The following is a 21,722-nucleotide window of genomic DNA, read 5'->3' as shown; positions in this document are numbered from 1 at the left end:
GAATGGAACGCAAGACGCAACAGCGTGTGTGCTTGGGTCACATTTCACTGCTTACGCGCATGCGCTTGACGTCATTTTGACTGCGCATGCACGAGCGGCGAAACCCGGAAGCGCTCAACCTGAAGTGTATTTATCCCGAGGTATGACCCACAGGATGTGGGTGGCGCTGTGGGTTAAACCACAGAGCCTAGGACTTGCCGATCAGAAGGTCAGTGGTTCGAATCCCCGCGATGGGGGTGAGCTCCCGTTGCTCGGTCCCTGCTCCTGCCCACCTAGCAGTTCAAAAGCACGTCAAAGTGCAAGTAGATAAATAGGTACCGTTCCGGCGGGAAGGTAAATGGCGTGCTCATGCTGGCCACATGACCCGGAAGCTGTACGCCGGCTCCCTCGGCCAATAAAGCGAGATGAGTCAGCCACAACTGGACCTAATGGTCAGGGGTCCCTTTACCTTTACCTTATGACTTTATAGGCTGTCCCTATTTCCATCAGAGCAATGTTGGAGGGTACCCTAATGTACGGGTTACACACACGCAGCGGAACTAAATGTTAAACACCCTCCTCCGGGGAAGCCCCTAAAATGAACCATTCTGAACTTTCTGTCTCTTTCTCTCCTCCCTATCTCAGAGTCAGGCAACAAAACAAAGGATCTATTTTCCTTTTCTCCTGCAAAACGTCCTTCTGTGGCGCCTCCCCCTTTTGCGCAGCCCCCCAATCAGGCCAGTGCTACCCTTGATGAGCGTCTGTTCCCTCCCACACAGCTTTCCTTTAATCCTGTGAAATTGTCTCCGGTCCCTTGATCTTTTCCTCTCTCCCACTTCTTTTTTTTAAACTCCGGCTCAGCAGTTTGTTTACGGTCCCTTGCTTCCCCTTCTTCTCGCGCTGCCGGACAAGTGTCTGCCCAGTGGCATTCCGAGCGAGCGAAGGTAAGCTCCGCGCACGGCTGGCTGGATTTTGTCCCTTTTTTATTCTTATTTTTGTTCCAAAATTTTTTTTATTATATATTATTATTTTTTGCTCCAGCTGTTGGTCGCGCTCGAGGGAGGGAGCCCAGCGCCAGAAGCGTCGGCGGAGATCTGCCAAGCATTTGCTGAATGGGAGAATATTCATCGCATCGGAGCTTTTGAAAGTGGGTCTATTTCTTTTCCTTCTCTCCCCGCTCCTCGTTTGCTATTGTATTTCGCCTTTTCTGCTTCTTAAAAGTGGGGGAAGTATTAGAGTGGATGGGGAAACCCAGCCAGATGGGTGGGGAATAAATACACAAACAAACAAACAAACAAACTATTATTATTATTATTATTATTATTATTATTATTATTATTGGTACCCGCGCCAACTCCAAATTTCACTTTTCCGGGACTTTATATCAAAATGCCATGCTATGATACTATAAGAGAAAACGACGTTCTTTCTTTCTTATGAAACGATGTGCTTGGGATAAACTTCGATGGTGGTGGAGTGTTCAGATGAGAGATAAATTGGGCAGCGAGCACTTTTCTTAATGGCTTGGGAAAAAGAGACCACCCCCATCCCTCCAAGATTTCTTGGTTTCCTAGTCCTCTTACACTCTCCCCCTTTTGGGCTTCCAACAGTGCAATCGTCTGCCAGTCTACTCGGAAGTAAGTCCCATTGTGTGCAGCGGGGTTTGCTCCCAGGTAAGTATGCATAGGATTGCAAATGTAGGGCGACTTACTGGAGAGTAAGCCCCCATCAAACACAATGGGACTTACTTCTGAGTAGACACACGTGGGACTGGAACTTATGGTTGCTACTGTAATAACTGAATTCGAACCTCGAAAGAGAATTTCCTAAAAGTTAATGCCCCGGGAGAGCTAAGCCTGTGTTTTCAGAACTGGCTTCTCTACCAGAATCATGGGAGGGAGAGACTGACCCAATGTAAAAACCCTTTCCCTATGAATCCCCATTAGAATCTTATTATTGAACCCAGGTCTCTTGTCGCCTTGAGAAATATATTAAATATTTTGCATTTCTCTATGTTACTGTCCTAACAGTTTAGCAGTTTTCATCCTGCAGCACACACAGGACCAGAGTGGTCTTATTTTATTTTATTTTATTTTTTGAGATTAGGGGAAAGGGGGGGGCATGAACTTTTACTTTTAATGCTTGTATTGTGGTATACAAGGACACCTCCCAGCAAACCAAGTATGCAGGGCTACGCTCAACAAAAGGATCTGATCCGGTAGACATGTGGCTCAAATCACCTGACATCAAATGATCAAAAAGTGTGTGTGTGTGTGTGTGTGTGTGTTTTTTTGGGGGGAGGGGATTGTGGTTGCCAAGGAAGGAGCAAGGGAGATGGCATGGAAACTCTCCTGTACGTTACAATTTTCTTAAAAAGCAACAGGTCTCTGTTTTATTTACTGGTGTGTGTTTTTAAGTGGGTAAGCGGAAAAGCAATTTAACCTCCTTCTCCCTTCCCCATACAAATACTACTGCTCTAATTATAGCATTAAGGCTGCAAGCCCATGCAGACTGTGTCAGGAGTAAGTTTCATGGGTAAAGCTTACTTCTGAGTAAGTTGCATGAGATCACATTAAAACTGCAGGAAACTGTTACAACCCAGCAAGGGTCTTCTTCTTCTTCTTCTTCTTCTTCTTCTTCTTCTTCTTCTTCTTCTTCTTGCTTATTGTTTACTGGATCTTTGTATTTTTAAAGAGGAGCAAGGACACAAGTGGCAATTCACATTCTTTCAAAGGTGCAGAGTGTTGTAGTTAGTCATGGAGATTTGCTCTGCATGTGCTCAGTGACTTTCTCAGTGCTTCAAATACCCCCAGGGCTACATCCTAGCCTGAAAACAGGTTCTGGGGTGACCACAGATTTTCTTGATGATGACTTAATGTTCTGTAGCCCCAGGAATATGTAGGGCACATTATAGGAGACATAAATGCCCAGAGGACCTGCAGCCTAGTTCATACAGTTCTTGTGGAGTATAAGGAGACATTTGAGAATGTATAGCAAAGGTTGGTTAGAAGGGATTTTACTAGGGCAAATCTGAAAGGGGGCTGAAGATAGAACCCACTCCTCACCCTCTCCAGAATATCGTAAGGTTAGATCCATTTTGGTGGTCACAATCATTCTGCCACAACCCCTGTCCGTAAAACTCTGCAGAGATTTAAATATCTGCAAAACTTTCCTGACGGGAGATGACAGTGGGACAAGATGAATGCCTTATGGACCATCACAGCCTTCTGAAAAGCCAGCTATTATCTGCCTCTGGCCTTGGGTGAAGAAAATAAAGTGGTCATTAGAAGGACACTGAATAGATTAGAGAAGCGTGTTCTGAACCCACATGGAGTGTCGTGGCAGGAAGACATAGGAAACAGTGCTTTTCAGACTGAAATCTCTCAGAAGAAAAATTTCTTTCTTCATTAGTGGGGCATTACTTCCAAGTTAAATATGCTTAAGGTTGCAGCTGTTGGCTGCAATTGTGTTCCCACTTACCTGGAAATAAGACTCATGGAACTAAATAGCGCTTACAATCTGAGTAGACATGCCTTGAAATGCGCAGTCAGTGACAAAGTTGCATATGTCAAAGCAATATTTATCATCCTAACTCCCTTTGCGCCTGTTCTATATTACCTCTCCTGAATCAGTCCTGACGCATAAATCCATTTTATTCCTAGTTGATTACCGCTTATAAAATTGGTGAAATTTGAAAGTGCTTACTCCTGTGTACTCAATGCTCGTTCTGCTTGGGGTTCTTCAGCTGGGTCCCATCCAAACAGACTAGGTCTACATCTAGGAACACAGGAAGCTCTTTTATACTGAGTCAGACCATTGGTTCATCTAGCAAAGTTCTGTATACACCAGGGCCCTCCAGAATTTGCTGGACTACAACTCCCCAAAGCCCCAGCCAACAGAGCCAACGTTCAGAGGCACTGGGATCTGTAGTCTCACCGCATCTAGAGGACCAGTGATTCCCCATCTCTGTTCTGTGCTGCCTTGCAGTGGATCTTTGGGATTTGAGACAGGAGATTTTCCCAGCACCACATAGAGATGACAGTAATGCCTACTGCATTCATAACCCTTCCTTTGACACCAGGTTTCCCAAACTTGGGACTCCAGATGTTTTGAGACTACAATTCCCATCATCCCTGACCACTGGTCCTGCTAGCTAGGGATGATGGGAGTTGTAGTCCAAGTTTAGAAAACCCCGATTTGACACAACATCACCTACATCTAGTAAACCAATCTGAACAAAAGCTTGATAAAAGGGTTGTCTGGAAGTTCTGCTTTGTCTCCATCCTCCTCAAACAATTTAAACCTTTTGTCTTTTGGGATTTTCTGTACAGTGGTACCTCTGGTTACATACTTAATTCGTTCCGGAGGTCCGTTCTTAACCTGAAACTGTTCTTAACATGAGGTACCACTTTAGCTAATGGGGCCTCCCGCTGCCGCCACTGTGTGATTTCTGTTCTCATCCTGAAGCAAATTTCTTAACCCGAGGTACTATTTCTGGGTTAGCGGAGTCTGTAACCTGAAGCGTCCGTAACCCGAGGTACCACTGTACTAGCTAGTGAACTGAAACCAACAGCTTGTGTCTCACATTTTGCCTCAAGGTTGGTCAGTTTCACCTCAGCCTTTATGCTAGCAGAATATGGTTTCCTCGTCCCCATGCACTGAAACACCTATCGGCCGGAAACACCTAGGTCCGGAATTTCACGGACATAGCCGGGATTCGTCCTTCGAAAATGGCGTCTGGGCGGAATTTTCGGAAAGTGGCAAAAACGACGGGAAACCCGGGTGTATGGCAGCACATATTGGAAATGTTGCTTTTGGGGGGTGATTTTCCAGGGAGGCACGGTACCTTCATGGGGGGGGGGGGGTTGTGCAAAAGCTAAACTCCCCCCCTCAAAAGTAACAACTTTGCCAAACAAAAAGCTCAAAACCCTTTTTGTGTCTGGATTTTCACTTTCTGAAACATCAGGGAGAAATGGTGTCTGTTACATGCGTATGACATATTGTCCTATATTGCCTTTGAGCTGGTTTTCCCAAGACCTTAGGTGCAGTTGCATGTTATGAAACACAGAATCATAGAGTTGGAAGGGATGCCCAAGGGTAATTTAGTCCAATCCCCTGCATTAACTCAATCAACTCAAGCATGAATAATAATAATAATAATAATTTATTATTTATACCCCGCCCATCTGGCTGGGTTTCCTCAGCCACTATGGGCGGCTCCTAACAGAATATTAAAAACAGAATAAAACATCAAAAACTTCCCTAAACAGGGCTGCCTTCAGAAGTCTTCTAAAAGTCAGATAGTTGTTTATCTCTTTGACATCTGATGGGAGGGCGTTCCACAGGGCGGGCGCCACCACCGAGAAGGCCCTCTGCCTGGTTCCCTGTAACTTGGCTTCTCACAGTGAGGGAACCGCCAGAAGGCCCTTGGAGCTGGACCTCAGTGTCGAGGCTGAACGATGGGGGTGGAGACGCTCCTTCAGGTATACTGGGCCGATCCATGACAGATGGATACTTTATACAGGATTCTTCACAACATGTTTGCCCTGGGTATAAGAGAGCTTAAATGTCTGGTGTGGGTGTGACCAACGGCTGCTTCAAAGTCCTGTGGCTGGCACTACATGACTAAACCTGAATGGCGCACCATGTGCACAAATGGCTCCTGTTGCTAGCAAGGACATGTAAGTGGGTGCTGGGTGGCATCTTTACAGGTCTGCCACTCCTATGTTTTGGTGGCGCAAGACAGAATATGCGCACACATGTGCGCCAGCCCAAAAGTGTACTGCTGATCTCTGCTTGGGAGTCAGTTCCTCTGAGTCTAAAAAAAGTGATTGCTGAACTTTCCGTAGGTATTTGAATCATCCCTTGACTTGACTTGGCTTGCCTGTGAGGTAGAGGGAGAGTCTTGTCCTATAAACCCTGATTGCGATTGAAAATAGATTGTGTCTCATTGACATGCTTGACTCGTTTGCGTTGGTTGGGGCATCACAGCAGGGCTTTGTTTTGTTTGCATGTTGGGTGAAGGGAAACCCTCATCCTAAACACATTTACTTGGAACATAACAGCACTCCGTGGAGCAGGGATGTCAATGGCAGTGTACCTAATCCCGAACTTGCATTTAGAACTCGTTGTTTTTGTTGTTTAGTCGTTTAGTTGTGTCCGACTCTTTGTGACTCCATGGACCAGAGCACGCCAGGCACTTCTGTCTTCCACTGCCTCCCGCACTTTGGTCAAACTCATGCTGGTAGCTTCAAGAACAGTGTCCAACCATCTCGTCCTCTGTCGTCCCCTTCTCCTTGTGCTCTCCATCTTTCCCAACATCAGGGTCTTTTCCAGGGAGTCTTCTCTTCTCATGAGGTGGCCAAAGTACTGGAGCCTCAGCTTCAGGATCTGTCCTTCCAGTGAGCACTCAAAGCTGATTTCCTTCAGAATGGATAGGTTTGATCTTCTTGCAGTCCATGGGACTCTCAAGAGTCTCCTCCAGCACCAGAATTCAAAAGCATCAATAGGGTCACTTAGTCCAGCATTTCCGATTCTGGCCAGCAGCAAGGCTCTGGGGTGCTATCTGGATTTTTTAAACTGAAAATCTAAGATAGATCTTTTGTATGTGCTCTGTCTTGGAGCTACATACAGTCCCTTCCCCTAAAGGTTAACTTATCTTCCCTAAATTTCATAGATTTGTCTGGGAAAGGAACTCAGGGCCTCTTAAGCAGCTGCTTCCTCCATTGAAATGAACAGGGTAGGCCGGGAGGGTATAGAAGATCCAGGTGTGTATCAGGGCTGCCAGGATGAATTGCTGGAGCAGAGCGAGGAAACATGACTCAGCAAAATAAAAGAAACACGACCCAGACAAAAAGGAGGCCCATTTTGCACTACTATTTCAGTTATTTAAGCTCTCATAGACAATTCAGCTGTGCAGTTTTGAGAACCACAATGGGAAAGGAAGGACAGATTAATGTTTTCCTCCAATGACCACTATTAAGGCTGCTCCTTTGGGACGTATCATGTGTGCTAGGAACATGGGGATTTGCTTTACAGTGGTACCTTGGTTCTCAAACTTAATCTGTTCCAGAAGTCCATTCCCAAACCAAAGCGTTCCAAAACCAAGGCACGCTTTCCCATAGAAAGTAATGCAAAATGGATTAATCCATTACAGACTTTTAAAAACAACCCCTAAAACAGCAATATAACATTAATTTTGCTATCTAGCGGGACTATTGATCCATAAAATGAAAGCAATAAACAGTGTACTTCAGTCACACAATCAATCAATCAATCAGTAGCTGAACTGGGTTCCACACAGTCACACAAAAAAGAGAGCCGCAAAAACACAAAATAAATAGCAAAAACAGACAGACCTCAGTGTAACACTCAAAACGGAAGAGTAACACTCAAAATGGAGCACACTCAGCTTCCAAAAAAAAGTTCGCAAACCAGAACACTTACTTCCAGGTTTGCAGTGTTTGGGTTCCAAGTTGTTTGAGTACCAAGGCGTTTGAAAATCAAGGTACCACTGTATATCAGAACCACTAGTTCATCAGTCATGTGTACACTGACTGACTGGTAGTAGCTGTCCGGGGTTTCAGGCAGGAGTCACTCCCAGCCCTACCTCGAGTTGCCAGGGATCGGGACCTTCTGCCTGCCAAACAGAGGCTCTGCCCCTGAGCTACTAACGGTCACGGTGCTGAATGTTGCTCTTCCTCTTGAATATCCCACACCTTTCCAGCTTGCGCCGGCTGCCGTGTTGAAATGGCCCTAACAATCCCTCGCAACCACACATGCGTACCAAAGGAATGTCGAGTAAGCTTAGTAACAAATCTTTTGCTGGTTCAGAAGGTTAACCCGGCTGCCTGGCGGTTTCACAGCTGTTGCTCCTGTTGACAATCGCTTTGGCTCTCTCTTGGCTGAGATGTGTCACGGAAAAGTGTCTGCCCTGAGTTCTGGCTCGTCAAAGCGCAGGTGGCTGAAGAAATCTCTTAAACATGTTGCATTTAAACAGGGTCTTCTCCTAAACTGCCATGGGGCATGGCTTAGGGCTGGGGTGTTTGTTAGGAATGAATGTTTTTTCATGATAGTGTGTGTGTGTGTGTGTGTGTGTGTGTGTGTTTGTATTCTAGACACAATCTGTGGAGGACCCATGCAATCTAACTTTAGTGCTGTGCTTCTTCCAGCACTACCTCAGGGGTTTCTCTGACCAAGGATGGGAAATACAGTGGTGCCGTTTCGCGAGTCTCTTCGTCTAGCGGTTTTTTCGTCTTGCAAAGCAAGCCCATTGACGGCTTAGCGGATTAGCGCTATTAGCGGTTTAGCGGCTTTTAGCGGCTTAGCGGATAAGCAGCTTAGCGGCTTAGAAAAGGGGGGGGGAGGGAAAAAACCCCACAGGAACTCGCAAGACATTTTCGTCTTGCGAAGCAAGCCCATAGGAAATTCGTTTTGTGAAGCACCTCCAAAACAGAAAACTCTTTCGTCTAGCGAGTTTTCCGTCTTGCGAGGCATTCGTCTTGCGGGGCACCACTGTATCTGTGGCCAAGTCATCCTTGAAACTATAATCAATTATTTCAACAGGCAACAATGTTTTCAAGCGTTGCTTATCCCATTCTACGATAATTGCATTTCTGCATTAAAACAAGCTCTTTTCCCCTGCAGCAGACCCTCCAACATTTCTCCGATGAAAATAAGGACATCCTATTCCATAATAGTAATAATAATTCTATTACTTATACCCCGCCCATCTGACTGGGTGGCTTCCAACATATATAAAAACATAATAACACATTAAACAACGTCCCTATACAGGGCTACCTTCGGATGTCTTCTAAAGGTTGTATAATTACTAATCTCTTTGACTTGTGGATGGCATAGCTCCATACTTGCCAATGTTTCTTTGATGAAAATAGGGATGTCCTAAGGGACGCAGGTGGCGCTGTGGGTTAAAGCCTCAGCGCCTAGGGCTTGCCGATCGAAAGGTCGGCGGTTCGAATCCCTGCGGCGGGGTGCGCTCCCGCTGCTTGGTCCCAGCGCCTGCCAACCTAGCAGTTCGAAAGCACCTCCGGGTGCAAGTAGATAAATAGGGACCACTTACCAGCGGGAAGGTAAACGGCGTTTCCGTGTGCGGCTCTGGCTCTGGCTCTGGCTCTGGCTCTGGCTCTGGCCAGAGCAGCGATGTCACGCTGGCCACGTGACCCGGAAGTGTCTCCGGACAGCGCTGGCCCCTGGCCTCTTAAGTGAGATGGGCGCACAACCCCAGAGTCTGTCAAGACTGGCCCGTACGGGCAGGGGTACCTTTACCTTTACCTTTAAGGAAAAGCGGAACATTTCAGGATCAAATCAGAAACTGGGACAGCTTCTGTAACTCTGGGACTGTCCCTGGAAAATAGGGACACTTGGTCTTCTGCAGCAACAGACTGCCACATTTATTTTTAGTAACTTAAAAAGAAAATAACCTTCTCAGTGTTATTTCTGCACCTTCCTGCTGCTGCCACTAAGTGGGGTATGGATGCGGAAAGAAAAAAAAATTCATAATGGGTTTATGTTTGCCTCTACATAATTCCATCCTTATTTCAGACAAAGTGATATATCCGTATATCACAATGTTTAGCTGGTGATACATTGCTATGTTGATAAATAGATACCTCCCAGTCCTACTCCAGTGCTGGGCTTCTTCCTGCACAGAGGGAAATACGAATCTTTTATTCCAACTACTGCAGGGATGTGTGGTTAGGGAAAGGGCAATCATAGAATTGTAGAGTTGGAAGGGACCCAACTCCATCTAGTCCAGCCCACTGTAATGCTGGACAGTGGCGTAGCGTGGGGGGTGCAGGGGGGCCAGCCGCACCGGGCACAACATTTTTTGGGGGGGCGCGCTCGCACTCGCAGCTCTCTGCCCCTACCTGGCTCACTCACTCTCTCTCACTGCAGTGCTGGCTGTGCGAATCCGATCCGAGCTGCCGGGTCGCCGCCCACTGTGGAGGGGGAGGGTGCCAGGCGTGCGTTGTGGTACAGAGCGGAGAGAGAGCGAGGGAGGGACTATCTGGGGGAGGGACAGTGCAGCGGCCGCCCAGCGCAGCGCTGAGCGCGGGAGAGAACCACACCCGACCAGCCCAGGCAGCAGCAAGAAGAAGCTGGCAGCGGCGGCAGGTTAGGGGTTAGGGGCGCAAATTACTTGCCTTGCCCCAGGTTAGGGGGCACAAATTACTTGCCTTGCCCCGGGTGCTGACAACCCACGCTACGCCGCTGATGCTGGAATCACCCATGTTGCCTCTTCTCCCAGTGATTGCCTCCAAGCTGTTGCTACTCCCCTCAAAAAAATCAGATTGTTGCACAGTGGAGGTGTGCTCAGGGAAGTGTGAGTTAGCGCTCGCTTTCAAGCGCTGTCATCATACAAATCGGAGTGAATTCTTATTAAATAGACAGCGTGGCCTCATTGCCCTGAAAACAGATCAGGCTGAACCCTCAATAAACAAGTCTTTTGGAAGCATGCTGTATCTCTTTGTCAGATAAGGCTGCTTGTGGGAAGAATTATTTGGAAAGCTTTATGGTGAGCACTGAGGTCCAGCTCCGAGGGCCTTCTGGCGGTTCCCTCGCTGTGAGAAGCCAAGTTACAGGGAACCAGGCAGAGGGCCTTCTCGATAGTGGCACCCGCCCTGTGGAATACCCTCCCACCAGATGTCAAGGAGAAAAACAACTACAGTGGTACCTCGGGTTACATATGCTTCAGGTTACATACGCTTCAGGTTACAGACTCCGCTAACCCAGAAATAGTGCTTCAGGTGAAAAACTTTGCTTCAGGATAAGAACAGAAATCTTGCTCCAGCGGCGCGGCGGCAGCAGGAGGCCCCATTAGCTAAAGTGGTGCTTCAGGTTAAGAACAGTTTCAGTTTAAGAACGGACCTCCGGAACGAATTAAGTACTTAACCCGAGGTACCACTGTACCAGACTTTTAGAAGACAGCACTGTTTAGGAAAGTTTTTAGTGTTTAATAGACTATTGTATTTTAATATTCTGTTGGAAACCGCCCAGAGTAGCTGGGGAAACCCAGCCAGATGGGCAGGGTATAAATAAATTATTATTATTATTATTATTATTATTATTATTATTATTATAAAGAAGGAAGGCAATAGCAGGCCACGCAACATGAACAATGGAACTTGTGGAGCTATGGATGTCTGTTCTATGAACTTCTAGAGGAAAATGTTCTACTGAGTTTTGGAAATAGCCTGGAATCAGGGTGATTCCCGTGGGTGGGGAGGGAGATCTGGCAATATTTGATTCCAGAGAATCCTTCACAAAGTGGTATTTTATTACGGAAAATCCCTGAACCCCACATTTGAGGAAGGAGAGATCCTAAAGTGTGTGTTTCCTACCCAGTGTAAAGCAACAGAACTTTTCTTACATGGAATGCTGTTGAATGGTTCATATACCGTATTTTTCACTCTATAAGACGCACCAGACCACAAGACGCACCTAGTTTTTGGAGGAGGAAAACAAGAAAAAATATATTCTGAATCTCAGAAGCCAGAACAGCAAGAGGGATCACTGCACAGTGAAAGCAGGCAATCCTTCTTGCTGTTCTGGCTTCTGCGCAGCCTGCATTCGCTCCATAAGACGCACACACATTTCCCCTTACTTTTTAGGAGGGAAAAAGTGAGTCTTATAGAGCAAAAAATACGGTAACTATAGAGTTCTTTTTTTAATATATTTTTTTGTTTGATTTTAGAAAATGTAAACATACAACAGGAAACAATTCAAAATCCAAATATCGAGATTGCTCTGAATCTCCTGACTTCCCCCTATCCCTTCCATGGGTCCTAATGGTAATATTTACAACTGCGTACCAATACTATCCAAGTTTTATCCTTCCAAATTGTCCATGCTGTCCACCAGTTTACAAGTGTGGTTAAAATCCTGCTAACATTTTAACCTGCTTACAATGTAAATAGAATGTAAACTTTTCCCACTCTTTTTTTTAAAAAAATTGTCCTCTTGATTTCTAAGCTTCCCAGTTAATTTTGCCATTTCAGCCTAGTCCATCAACTTGGTTTGCCATTCTTCTCTGGTTGGGATTATTTCTTCCTTCCATTTCTGGACTAATAGCACCTGTGCGGCTGTTGTTGCATACATAAACAGTCTTTTCTGATCACTTGGCATCTCAGTACCTGTTGTAACTAATAAGAAGGCTTCTGGTTTTTAAACAAAAGTTATTTAAAACATTTTTTTTCCATTTCATTATATATTGTCAGGGAACTGCCATCGGAGCCAGAGGGAGAGGGAGGGCTCCAGAGGGATTACAGAGAGCGTCCCAGGAGGGAAAGAAGCAGCCCATCTTTTGGGGAGGGAAATCAGCGTAGCACCAGTGGAGAAGGGGGGCAGATGGGGGAATCGGCGAGGTGGCTCCATGACTCCTCGCCAGAGACCAGCGGGGAGAGCATGGGTCCTCCGCTGCCCACACCCTCCCTGCGCAGAAGGCTTCCGCGCAGGGAGAGTAGGTGGAGACTAGGCGTCAAAGAGCTTCTTTGCTGGAAGAAGTTCAAGAAACGCCCACTGACGAATTCTGCCAGCGACTGAGACAGCCACGGGTGAGTGGCTGTCCGGACAGAATAGGGTTCACCCAGGTAACTCAGCCAGGTGTGGTGACGACTTACGCACGAGCAACCCCTAGAACCATTACATATATCATCTCCTAGAATTTTTTTATTGCTTTGCACATCCACCACATATGATAAAAGGTACCTTTGTATAACTATATAGTTCTAACATCACATCTTCTTCCTTCCTAGGTCACCTCTCTATCTGATCCTCTGTCTGGTTTTAAAAAGGAAGCCACATAAAATCGGTTTATTTCTGGTGTTTGGGAGAAGAGGTGGTGGTGGGAAACCCAGGGAAGATTTCCAGAACATACCCTCAAGTTTATCTCTTTGCTCACCAAGCCAAGCCGTCATGGACTTCCTATGGATGAGGTAGGTGGATACAGGTAGTGGTGTGTTGGTTGCTTGCTGTTTCTTAATTTTGGAAGCAAACAGGAGGATCTCTCTGTTGACAGCTGGCAACCCTGGTCAAGTCTAGCACTCGCTAAGCTGGAGCTACCTAAAGTAATATGCCATCCCAAATAGGTGCTGTGTGCCCCCTTTCCCCCCTCTGCCTGGGCAATTTGTGGAAATAAAAGGTGTCAAAACAGCAGGAGAAGGGACAGGAAAGCAGGTGTGTGTGCTTTGGAGTCGAAAGACAGAGCTTTACCAAACACAAGCACACAGATTTCCCTGTCCCTTCTCATTTGCAAATATGCTCGGGCTGCTTACTTAACTGGGAGTAAGTGCACTGAACTTACGTACAGGTGTAGGGTACAAGATGGGCAAGGTATTATTATTCTTATTATTACTATTATTGGAATAGGACGTCCCTATTTTTGTTGGAGGGTATGATAAAGCACTGGTGGGTTAAACCACTGAGCCTAGGGCTTGCTGATCAGAAGGTTGGCGGTTCGAATCCCCGCGACGGGGTGAGCTCCCGTTGCTCGGTCCCTGCTCCTGCCAACCTAGCAGTTCGAAAGCACGTCAAAGTGCAAGTAGATAAATAGGTACTGCTCTGGCGGGAAGGTAAACGGTGTTTCCGTGTGCTGCTCTGGTTCGCCAGAAGCGGCTTAGTCATGCTGGCCACATGACCCGGAAGCTGTACGCCGGCTCCCTTGGCCAATAAAGTGAGATGAGCACCGCAACCCCAGAGTCAGTCACAACTGGACCTTTACCTATGATAAAGCACTACTGGGTCACTGCCACCAGAATTATATGTGGAACCCCAAAGCAATTCTGTTCTGAGATGCCTCTAGCCTCCTGAGCTGTAACTCTGGAAAGATACGCAGGAATCTATAGGTCTAGTTCTGTGACATAGCTAAGCCCACAGACCCTTTTAAGCTACGTAGACTTGTGGCACCTATGCCACAATTTGGGCATCCCTACCATAAAACAATTTCCAAAAGATGTATCTATTGAAGAATCAGATGGGCAACCTCTAGGTGCCCTTTATATGTTGCATCCATGCCTGGATAGCTCCACTACTACTACTACTACTACTAGTAGTAGTAGTAGTAATAATAATAATAATAATAATAATAATAATAATATAATATATTATTTATTCCCCACCCATCTGGCTGGGTTTCCCCAGCCACTCTGGGCGGCTCTCAACAGAACACTAAAAACAGAATAAAACTTCAATCATTAAGAACTTCCCTAAACAGGGCTGCCTTCATATGTCTTCTAAAAGTCAGATCGTTGTTTATTTCTTGACTTCTGATGGGAGGGCATTCCACAGGGCAGGCGCCACTACCGAGAAGTCCCTCTGCTTGGTTCCCTGTAACCTCACTTTTCACAATGAGGGGACCGCCAGAAGGCCCTCGGTGCTGGACCTCAGTGTCCAGGCTGAACAATGGGAGTGAAGATGCTTCATCAGGTATACTGGGATGAGGCCGTTTAGGGCTTTAAAGGTCAGCACCAACACTTTGAATTGTGCTTGGAAACGTACTGGGAGTCAATGTAGGTCTTTAAGGACTGGTGTTATGTGGTCTCGGCGGCCACTCCCAGTCACCAATCTAGCTGCCACATTCTGGATTAGTTGTAGTTTCCGGATCACCTTCAAAGGTAGCCCCACGTGGAGCACATTGCAGTAGTTGAGCATCCCCTTTCAAGAGCATTTCCTACATTCTTTCCTATGCCAAGGAAGCCCCTCCCCCTTTTTTGCATGGTCTCTCATCCCTCAGCGCTGCTGTCGTAGAACCATAGAATTGTAATCTAGAAGGGACCAGCCCTCTTGCAATGCAGGAATATTTACCTCAATATGGGGCTCAAACTCACAACCCTGAAATCAAGGATCTCATGCTCTGCTGACTGAACTGTCCCATGTTCAAGACCTGTAATGTTATAGCTGCATAATGGGGAATGCTGCTTTCATGGCACTGCAAGTGTGAGCTAGTTGATATAATGAGGCGGCTGCAGGCCTGACTCTCATATAGCCTCATTCTTGGCGATTCCTTTCCATCATGGAGGGATAAGTGATAGAAAACCTTTGGGTTTGGTTTTTTTTTTGCTGGGAACCATCTTTCCCTGTGAAGGGTGCCTGCCCAGTGTTCTTCTTTACAGAGCACAGTCCTCTGCTTGAAGGCATCCTCTATTTAAAGGGCTGCTGTGTCCAGTTCAAGTCCATTTTAAAGACAAAAGACCTTAAAAAGGAAGGACAGAGCTCTTGAATTTGCCCATCAAAAGTTAGCAGCTGGACAACAGACTTGGTGATCATGTTGCTTTAAGAGCAGCAATCCATTCTCAAAAAAGAGGTGTGTGTACTAGGCATAAAAGGGCAAAGGAACTATATGGCATATGAACCCAAATTGTCCAAAATAGAATTGGAACATCCTTCTGTGCTAACAAAAGTCTTAGTTAGATTCCCTCTGTTGCCTGCTAAATCTACATGGCACATAGCTTGTGGTAATCACCTGCAGCAATACACTTTACAGCACACTCACTGTGATGAAGAAACTTGTCAGGGTGCGATAAGGTCTGTTTTACCATGACTTTAAAGGTAAAGGTAAAGGTACCCCTGCCCGTACGGGCCAGTCTTGACAGACTCTGGGGTTGTGCGCCCATCTCACTTAAGAGGCCAGGGGCCAGCGCTGTCCGGAGACACTTCCGGGTCACGTGGCCAGCGTGACATCGCTGCTCTGGCGAGCCAGAGCCGCACACGGAAACGCCGTTTACCTTCCCGCTGGTAAGCGGTCCCTATTTATCTACTTGCACCCGGAGGTGCTTTCGAACTGCTAGGTTGGCAGGCGCTGGGACCGAGCAGCGGGAGCGCACCCCGCCGCAGGGATTCGAACCGCCGACCTTTCGATCGGCAAGTCCTAGGCGCTGAGGCTTTAACCCACAGCGCCACCTGCGTCCCTACCCATGACTTTAGTTGTCTTCAATTAACCTAATGGAAAATTTGTTCTGATTGTGGAATGGTTGAGAGGGTTAGATATTTGTTGTGAACCTCGAAACTAGCTGGGATTTTTCTTGAAAGAAGCATGCAAGAATTTCCAGAACAATGCCACATTTTTTTCTATTTTTTTTTTCAAAGTTTAAAAAACAACAACATTTTTTTTATACACACACACGTTTACATTACATCACAGTCCATATCAGTACCTTTCTGGGGTTCCCTGAACCCCCAGACTTCCCCCGACCCCTCCCTTGGCTTCCAAAATTTATCTTCCTTTTTTTACCGCATTTAATTACATTTATCTAAATTATTACACTTCCATTTTATCCTTTGCCGTTTTAAATTACAAGTGCTATATCAGTCCTGCTAACATTTCTATAAAGTTATGCCATTCTTTGTTGAATTTATTATCCTCTTGGTGCCTGATCTTCCTAGTCAGCCTTGCCATTTCCGCATAGTCCATCGTCTTCATTATCCATTCTTCTTTCGATGGGGTTCTTTCTTTTTTCCATCCCTGAGCAAATAACATTCTTGTCGCTATCGTCACATAGATAAACAGTACTTTTTTATCCTTTGGTAATTCTTTTCCACAGAGCCTAGGGCTTGCCGATCAGAAGGTCGGCGGTTCGAATCCTCATTACGTGAGCTCCCGTTGCTCGGTCCCTGCTCCTGCCAACCTAGCAGTTCGAAAGCACATCAAAGTGCAAGTAGATAAATAGGTACCGCTCTGGAGGGAAGGTAAACGGCGTTTCCGTGCGCTGCTTTGGTTCTCCAGAAGCCGCTTAGTCATGCTGGCCACATGACCCAGAAGCTGCACGCTGGCTCCCTCAGCCAGTAAAGCGAGCTGAGGGCCACAACCCCAGAGTTGTCCGTGACTGGACCTAATACTGAGGGGTCCCTTTAATTCTTTTCCTGTTATATCTAATAAGAAGGCCTCTGATTTGTTTTAAAAAAGTTAATTTAAACATTTTTTCCCCAGTTCATTTTAAATCATTTCCCAGAAGGCCTTTGCTATTTTACAAGTCCCCAACGTGCCACATTTTTAAGAAGAAGAAAGAAAGAAACTCTCTCAAAAACGAATATTGGTCAGATCACTGCTCCTTCTCTAATCCCACGTAGCAACGCAGAAAGGCAAGATTTTTCATCAAGGATGGTGTGTTTTTTCTAATGAAGTCCACTTTTAAGTGGAAACAAAATGGCCTTAAAAGGTTTTTTCTGAGAACAAGTTAAAATGGAAGTCCACAGAGAAGTAGCCTCAACAATCGCCACAGTTGCTCTGTTGTAGCACCCTGCTTGTGGTTAACGCTTAGCTGGAATGAAATATTCAACGCAGCAATAGAGAAATTAAAATAATAATTTATTTGTCGGACAAATAAATATGAGGCACAGTGGTATATGGTTACCAAGCTCTGGCCTCGCCTCCTGCCGTTATGGCCAGCACTTATATTTCCTTAATCCAGCCCCCTTGCTCCTCCTTTGGCTGCCTCTGTCCAATCAGCCTGGTTGAAATTCCTATTGGCTGTTTGCTAGAACCAATCACAAAAGATACACCCATTTCCTTTTGCCCTTTTATGGGAAACAAAAAGCTATATATTCTTCTATCTATAAATGACAAATAAGTAGTAATATATCTTACATGTGTCTCAACAAGGAACCTTAATTACCAGCTCACCTCTTGCCCTCCTTGCCCTATTGCCCTCCAAAACAAATGGTTAATCTTAAATTTTTATCTTAAACAGATGTCAAGGATCTTGAGTTCACATCATCATTGAAAGATCTCCTTCTTTTGGAGGTCTTTAAACAAAGGCCTGACAACCATATGTGTGCTCTAATGATGTTTCCTGCTTGGCAGGGGGGCTGGGCTGATGGCCCCTGTGATCTCTTTCAACTATATGAAATAAGAATCTAGCATAAGGATTTAACATTTCTTAGTTTCTAAATCCTTTGCATAATTACATTTAAGCCAATATATTTAATACATAACATAAATAACCTTTTAAAAGGAAAAGAAATCTTAAAAGGATCTCAGTTTAAGAAAGAAACAACTTTAGAAAAAGACTTCCCAAAATACTCTCTTCCTTTCTGCCAGCCAGATGCTCTTGGCCTTTTAACCTTAGGAAAATATGGCTCAAGTTTAATGGGAGGCACATGGTTTTATTTTACTATTTACCAACTCTTAATTTAACCACTCTTACAGCTTAATTGTACTTTGCAACATGCAAGGTCAGTGTCCTCGCTCTCAGCCTGTAATTCCCTTTTTACGACTTTGAGAATTGTTTTCTGCTATAAATCAGGGGGCCCCCTTGTCCAGGAGGATAAACATTGCCAAGGTTCTTAGGCAGCTGGTCTTCTGCCTGGCATGAAACATTTGAAAATCTTTAAGCTCATCTTAATATACAGGCCTTAATCAAAAATATAAGCGTTGATAAAAATGCAGGCTTATGATTAGATGCCTCACTGTGACTCACCATAAAAGAATCTGAAATCAGAATTAATATTTGCAGAAAATGAGCTTGTGTGGTGTGTGTGTGCGTGCGTGCGTGCAAGGAATGCTTGATAAGCAGTTAAGCAAGCTTGAATACTGCTGGGCCCTAGGAAATTGCAAATGAATCTTTGTTCTTTCTTATTTGGCAACTATTCCTGACCAGCGGGCGATATCTGATGATTTAGGCAGTGATGGCAGTTTACTATGCAACAGGCGAGAACAAAGACTGATGAGAAATGGGAGTGTGCAAAAAAGGTTGTGAAGTATTTATAGGCTTTGTTTTTAAAATGCAGCAATATTGGATGTATTATTGTGTAAAAGAAAACCCTCCCTGTGTTTCATAGCTATGCTCTTCTTATAAGGGTTTCAGTTTCATTAATTCACGGTAAATGATAAAGTGGACTGCATTTTAAAATCGCCTCTGAGTGTTAAAACAGTTAAAACTGTTGATTGCTGAGATATATGTGTCTAAGAAATGTGAATGTATCTATCGTTCTAAGGACAAATTTAGGTAACTTCTGCTTATCAGTTTTGAAGCAAAAATAAGGTATTGGTTTCTATAGATCCGAGGTGGAGCAGATATATATGTTCATAACTTAAGAGAGATTTTAAAAATCAGGATAACTGTCAAGGAACTATGAACCTCCAGACTTGGGCTGTGTATGTATTTTGCTCTGGCTCCAGTGGGACACCCACAGTGTTTGAAGCTGTGGACACAGGATGTTAGCCACAATCCGTATTTATCCTGTGGTTTCTTGAGAAATATTGCTGTTTGATCAAACCAGCCCTCAAATCAAATCAGCTTCCATTTGATTCAATAAGTAAGCTGCGGTTAAGCTGAGGTCTATAGCAATTGGGTGGAGACATCCAACCTGCTGCTATGTACAACATAAAAGTGCAACTCGAAACACAACCTCTCTGCATTTCTGTTGAATTAAGGGTAGCAAAAATGAATTGAACCAATGTCCAGACTTTCAAAAACTTAACTTGCAGAAACGTATCGTTCTAGATCAAGCATAGGCAAACTCGGCCCTCCAGATGTTTTGGGACTACAACTCTCATCATACCTAGCTAACAGGACCAGTAGTCAGGGATGATGGAAATTGTAGTCCCCAAACACCTGGAGGGCCAAGTTTGCCTATGCCTGTTCTAGATGAATTAAAACATAATATTTATAGTCACATGCTCATCCAAGCATGGGCTTACAAGTCTCTTCATCTAGCTTCTAAACAACCGTGTTTTCCTTCCTTTCTAGAGCTCAGCACTCAGTCTTCTGTATCTCAGTTAGGCCATGCCTTGCAGCTCCTATGAGAGATTTCCTCTTTTACTTTCTCCTGCAGCTTTGCTCTCTTTCTTTCAAACCGAGAAGAAGCACTCACACTATGCAACTTAGCAGTGTTCACAGTGGAATCTAAAACAAAGTCATCTTGCTTCACATAAAATGGCGTCTCTCCTTCACTAGATGGTCCCATGTGACCAATGTTAGCCAATTCCATGAGGACTACTAGAGAACTCCCTAGAATTCAGTTGCCAACCAAATTTGAGCACATAGTAATGCATGCAAGCACTTACAATTTCAGTGAATTAAATGACCGTACTTCACCATTTCAAGTTGTTAGTGTGTGCATAGCCTTTGTTGTTGGTGGTTGAGCCTACAGAGAGAAGAAATTCCAAAGTTTCACCCTTTTGTCTGGGTGAATCATTCTAAAATCCACCCTCAAACACTCACCCATTCCAATGCTTCCTCCCCCACTTTCCACAGCTGAAACGTTTTCAACAGCACCCGGTCTATCTCCAGCCGTGCAAAATCCAACCAGAAGTTGCAAGATGACTGACGAGCCCATCAAAGAGATACTGGGAGGTTCCAAATGTCCTCAGTGTGCAACGCTGGAAAAGTGCAACAACAATGACTGCAGGGTGACAGCCGTGCCTCTGGTGAGCGAGTGCCGACTGACAGCTGCCACGGGGGGAGCCGAACTCTCCTGCTACCGCTGCACGATCCCGTTTGGGGTGGTCATCCTCATCGCCGGGGTGGTGGTCACAGCGGTGGCGTACAGCTTCAATTCCCATGGATCCATCATCTCCGTGCTTGGGCTGGTCATACTGTCCTCCGGACTCCTTTTGCTGGCGTTGAGTGCGTTGTGCTGGAAAATCCGACAGAAGAGCAAGAAAACAAAGAGGCGAGAAAGCCAGACGACTCTAGTGGCAAATCAGAGGAGCCTGTTTGCTTAGAACAGAACAAAACTGCAAGCGAATAGGGATGGGGGGAGAGGTGGATCGCGGAACGGACGAGCCTATTTATTTGCAGTTGGGCTGCAGGATTTTATTAATGGCTGAATCGGATTTATTAAAAATAGGAGCTAAAACACGCTTAACAGCTCAGGAGTCCTTGGTATCTGTTTAATCGCAAGCGTGCTTCAAGATGCACTAGGTTCGGTGTTTTGCGTTGGGTTTTTGTCCTCCTCCTCTTCTCTTTCAGCTGACTTCTGTCTTTCAGTTACCCAACTTGCATCGCAACGGTCAAATGTTATTGTTTTCATTCTTTGAGGGGTGGGAGGGAGTTGCCCTCCATTTTGTAGTGCAATTGTGGCCAAGCACCCAAGTAAGAAGGCCCAGATGGGAAAACGTAGTCTGGTCAAAGTTAGCTGCGGGAAGCTGGTAATGCATGTCTGAAAAATTGACAGAAGCCAGGTAACCCACAATGGCCGGTTCTCTGATTTGTGGTAGAATTAACATGTTTCATGTGTCTGCATGTGAAGAGAAGCCTGGTTTGATTATCCTTTCCTGAGAAGGACTGTCTTAAAAACTTGGGACAAGGTGTACAGACAGTTTTATTTATTCATTATTAAATTTATAGCCTGCCCTTCCTCCAGAGGCTATTTAACCTGTCAGTGTTGATCTGCCATAAATTTGGAAGGGACCATGGCTACATCTTATGTGGAGTTGGCAGGGAAAGGGTCAAATCCCCCCCCCCAACAGCTGCCTCTGTGCTTCAAATTCTGCTAGAAAAAGTAGCTATCATTCCTTTGTTCCGGGAATTCCTGGACCTCCAGATGTTACAATACTCCACATCCCATCAGCCCCAGACAGCATGAGCAATGTTCAGGGATGATGGGAGTTGTAGCCCCAAAGCAGCTGGAGGTAGATAAGTCCCCCAGCTCTGGTGTTTCTTCCGGATTAAATAAAAAAACTTGCACAGCATGCCATGTTAAATCCAAGTTTGTTTGCTTTGACTGTTGAAAATTGTCCTTGCCGTTGCTCAGGAAAGCACTTTCCTCTTTCCAAGGTAAGG

At 45.4% G+C, this 21,722-nt stretch overlaps 1 protein-coding gene across 1 annotated transcript; it reads left to right on the top strand.

The window, feature by feature from the left end:
* Window positions 1–903: 903 nt before the first annotated feature.
* TMEM100 (transmembrane protein 100) lies at window positions 904–20,807 on the top strand. Its single transcript, XM_079965722.1, has 4 exons — window positions 904–923; window positions 1,021–1,126; window positions 12,756–12,935; window positions 20,193–20,807. The coding sequence occupies exon 4, from the start codon at window positions 20,258–20,260 to the stop codon at window positions 20,660–20,662; it is 405 nt and encodes a 134-aa protein (XP_079821848.1). The 5' UTR covers window positions 904–923; window positions 1,021–1,126; window positions 12,756–12,935; window positions 20,193–20,257; the 3' UTR covers window positions 20,663–20,807.
* Window positions 20,808–21,722: the final 915 nt, after the last annotated feature.

The sequence above is a fragment of the Podarcis cretensis genome (genome assembly GCF_951804945.1).
Source record: "Podarcis cretensis genome assembly, chromosome: 2".
In the NCBI taxonomy this organism is placed as follows: domain Eukaryota; kingdom Metazoa; phylum Chordata; class Lepidosauria; order Squamata; family Lacertidae; genus Podarcis; species Podarcis cretensis.
The sequence above is the reverse complement of the archived record's forward strand: the minus strand, read 5'-3'. Positions and strand labels throughout refer to the sequence as shown.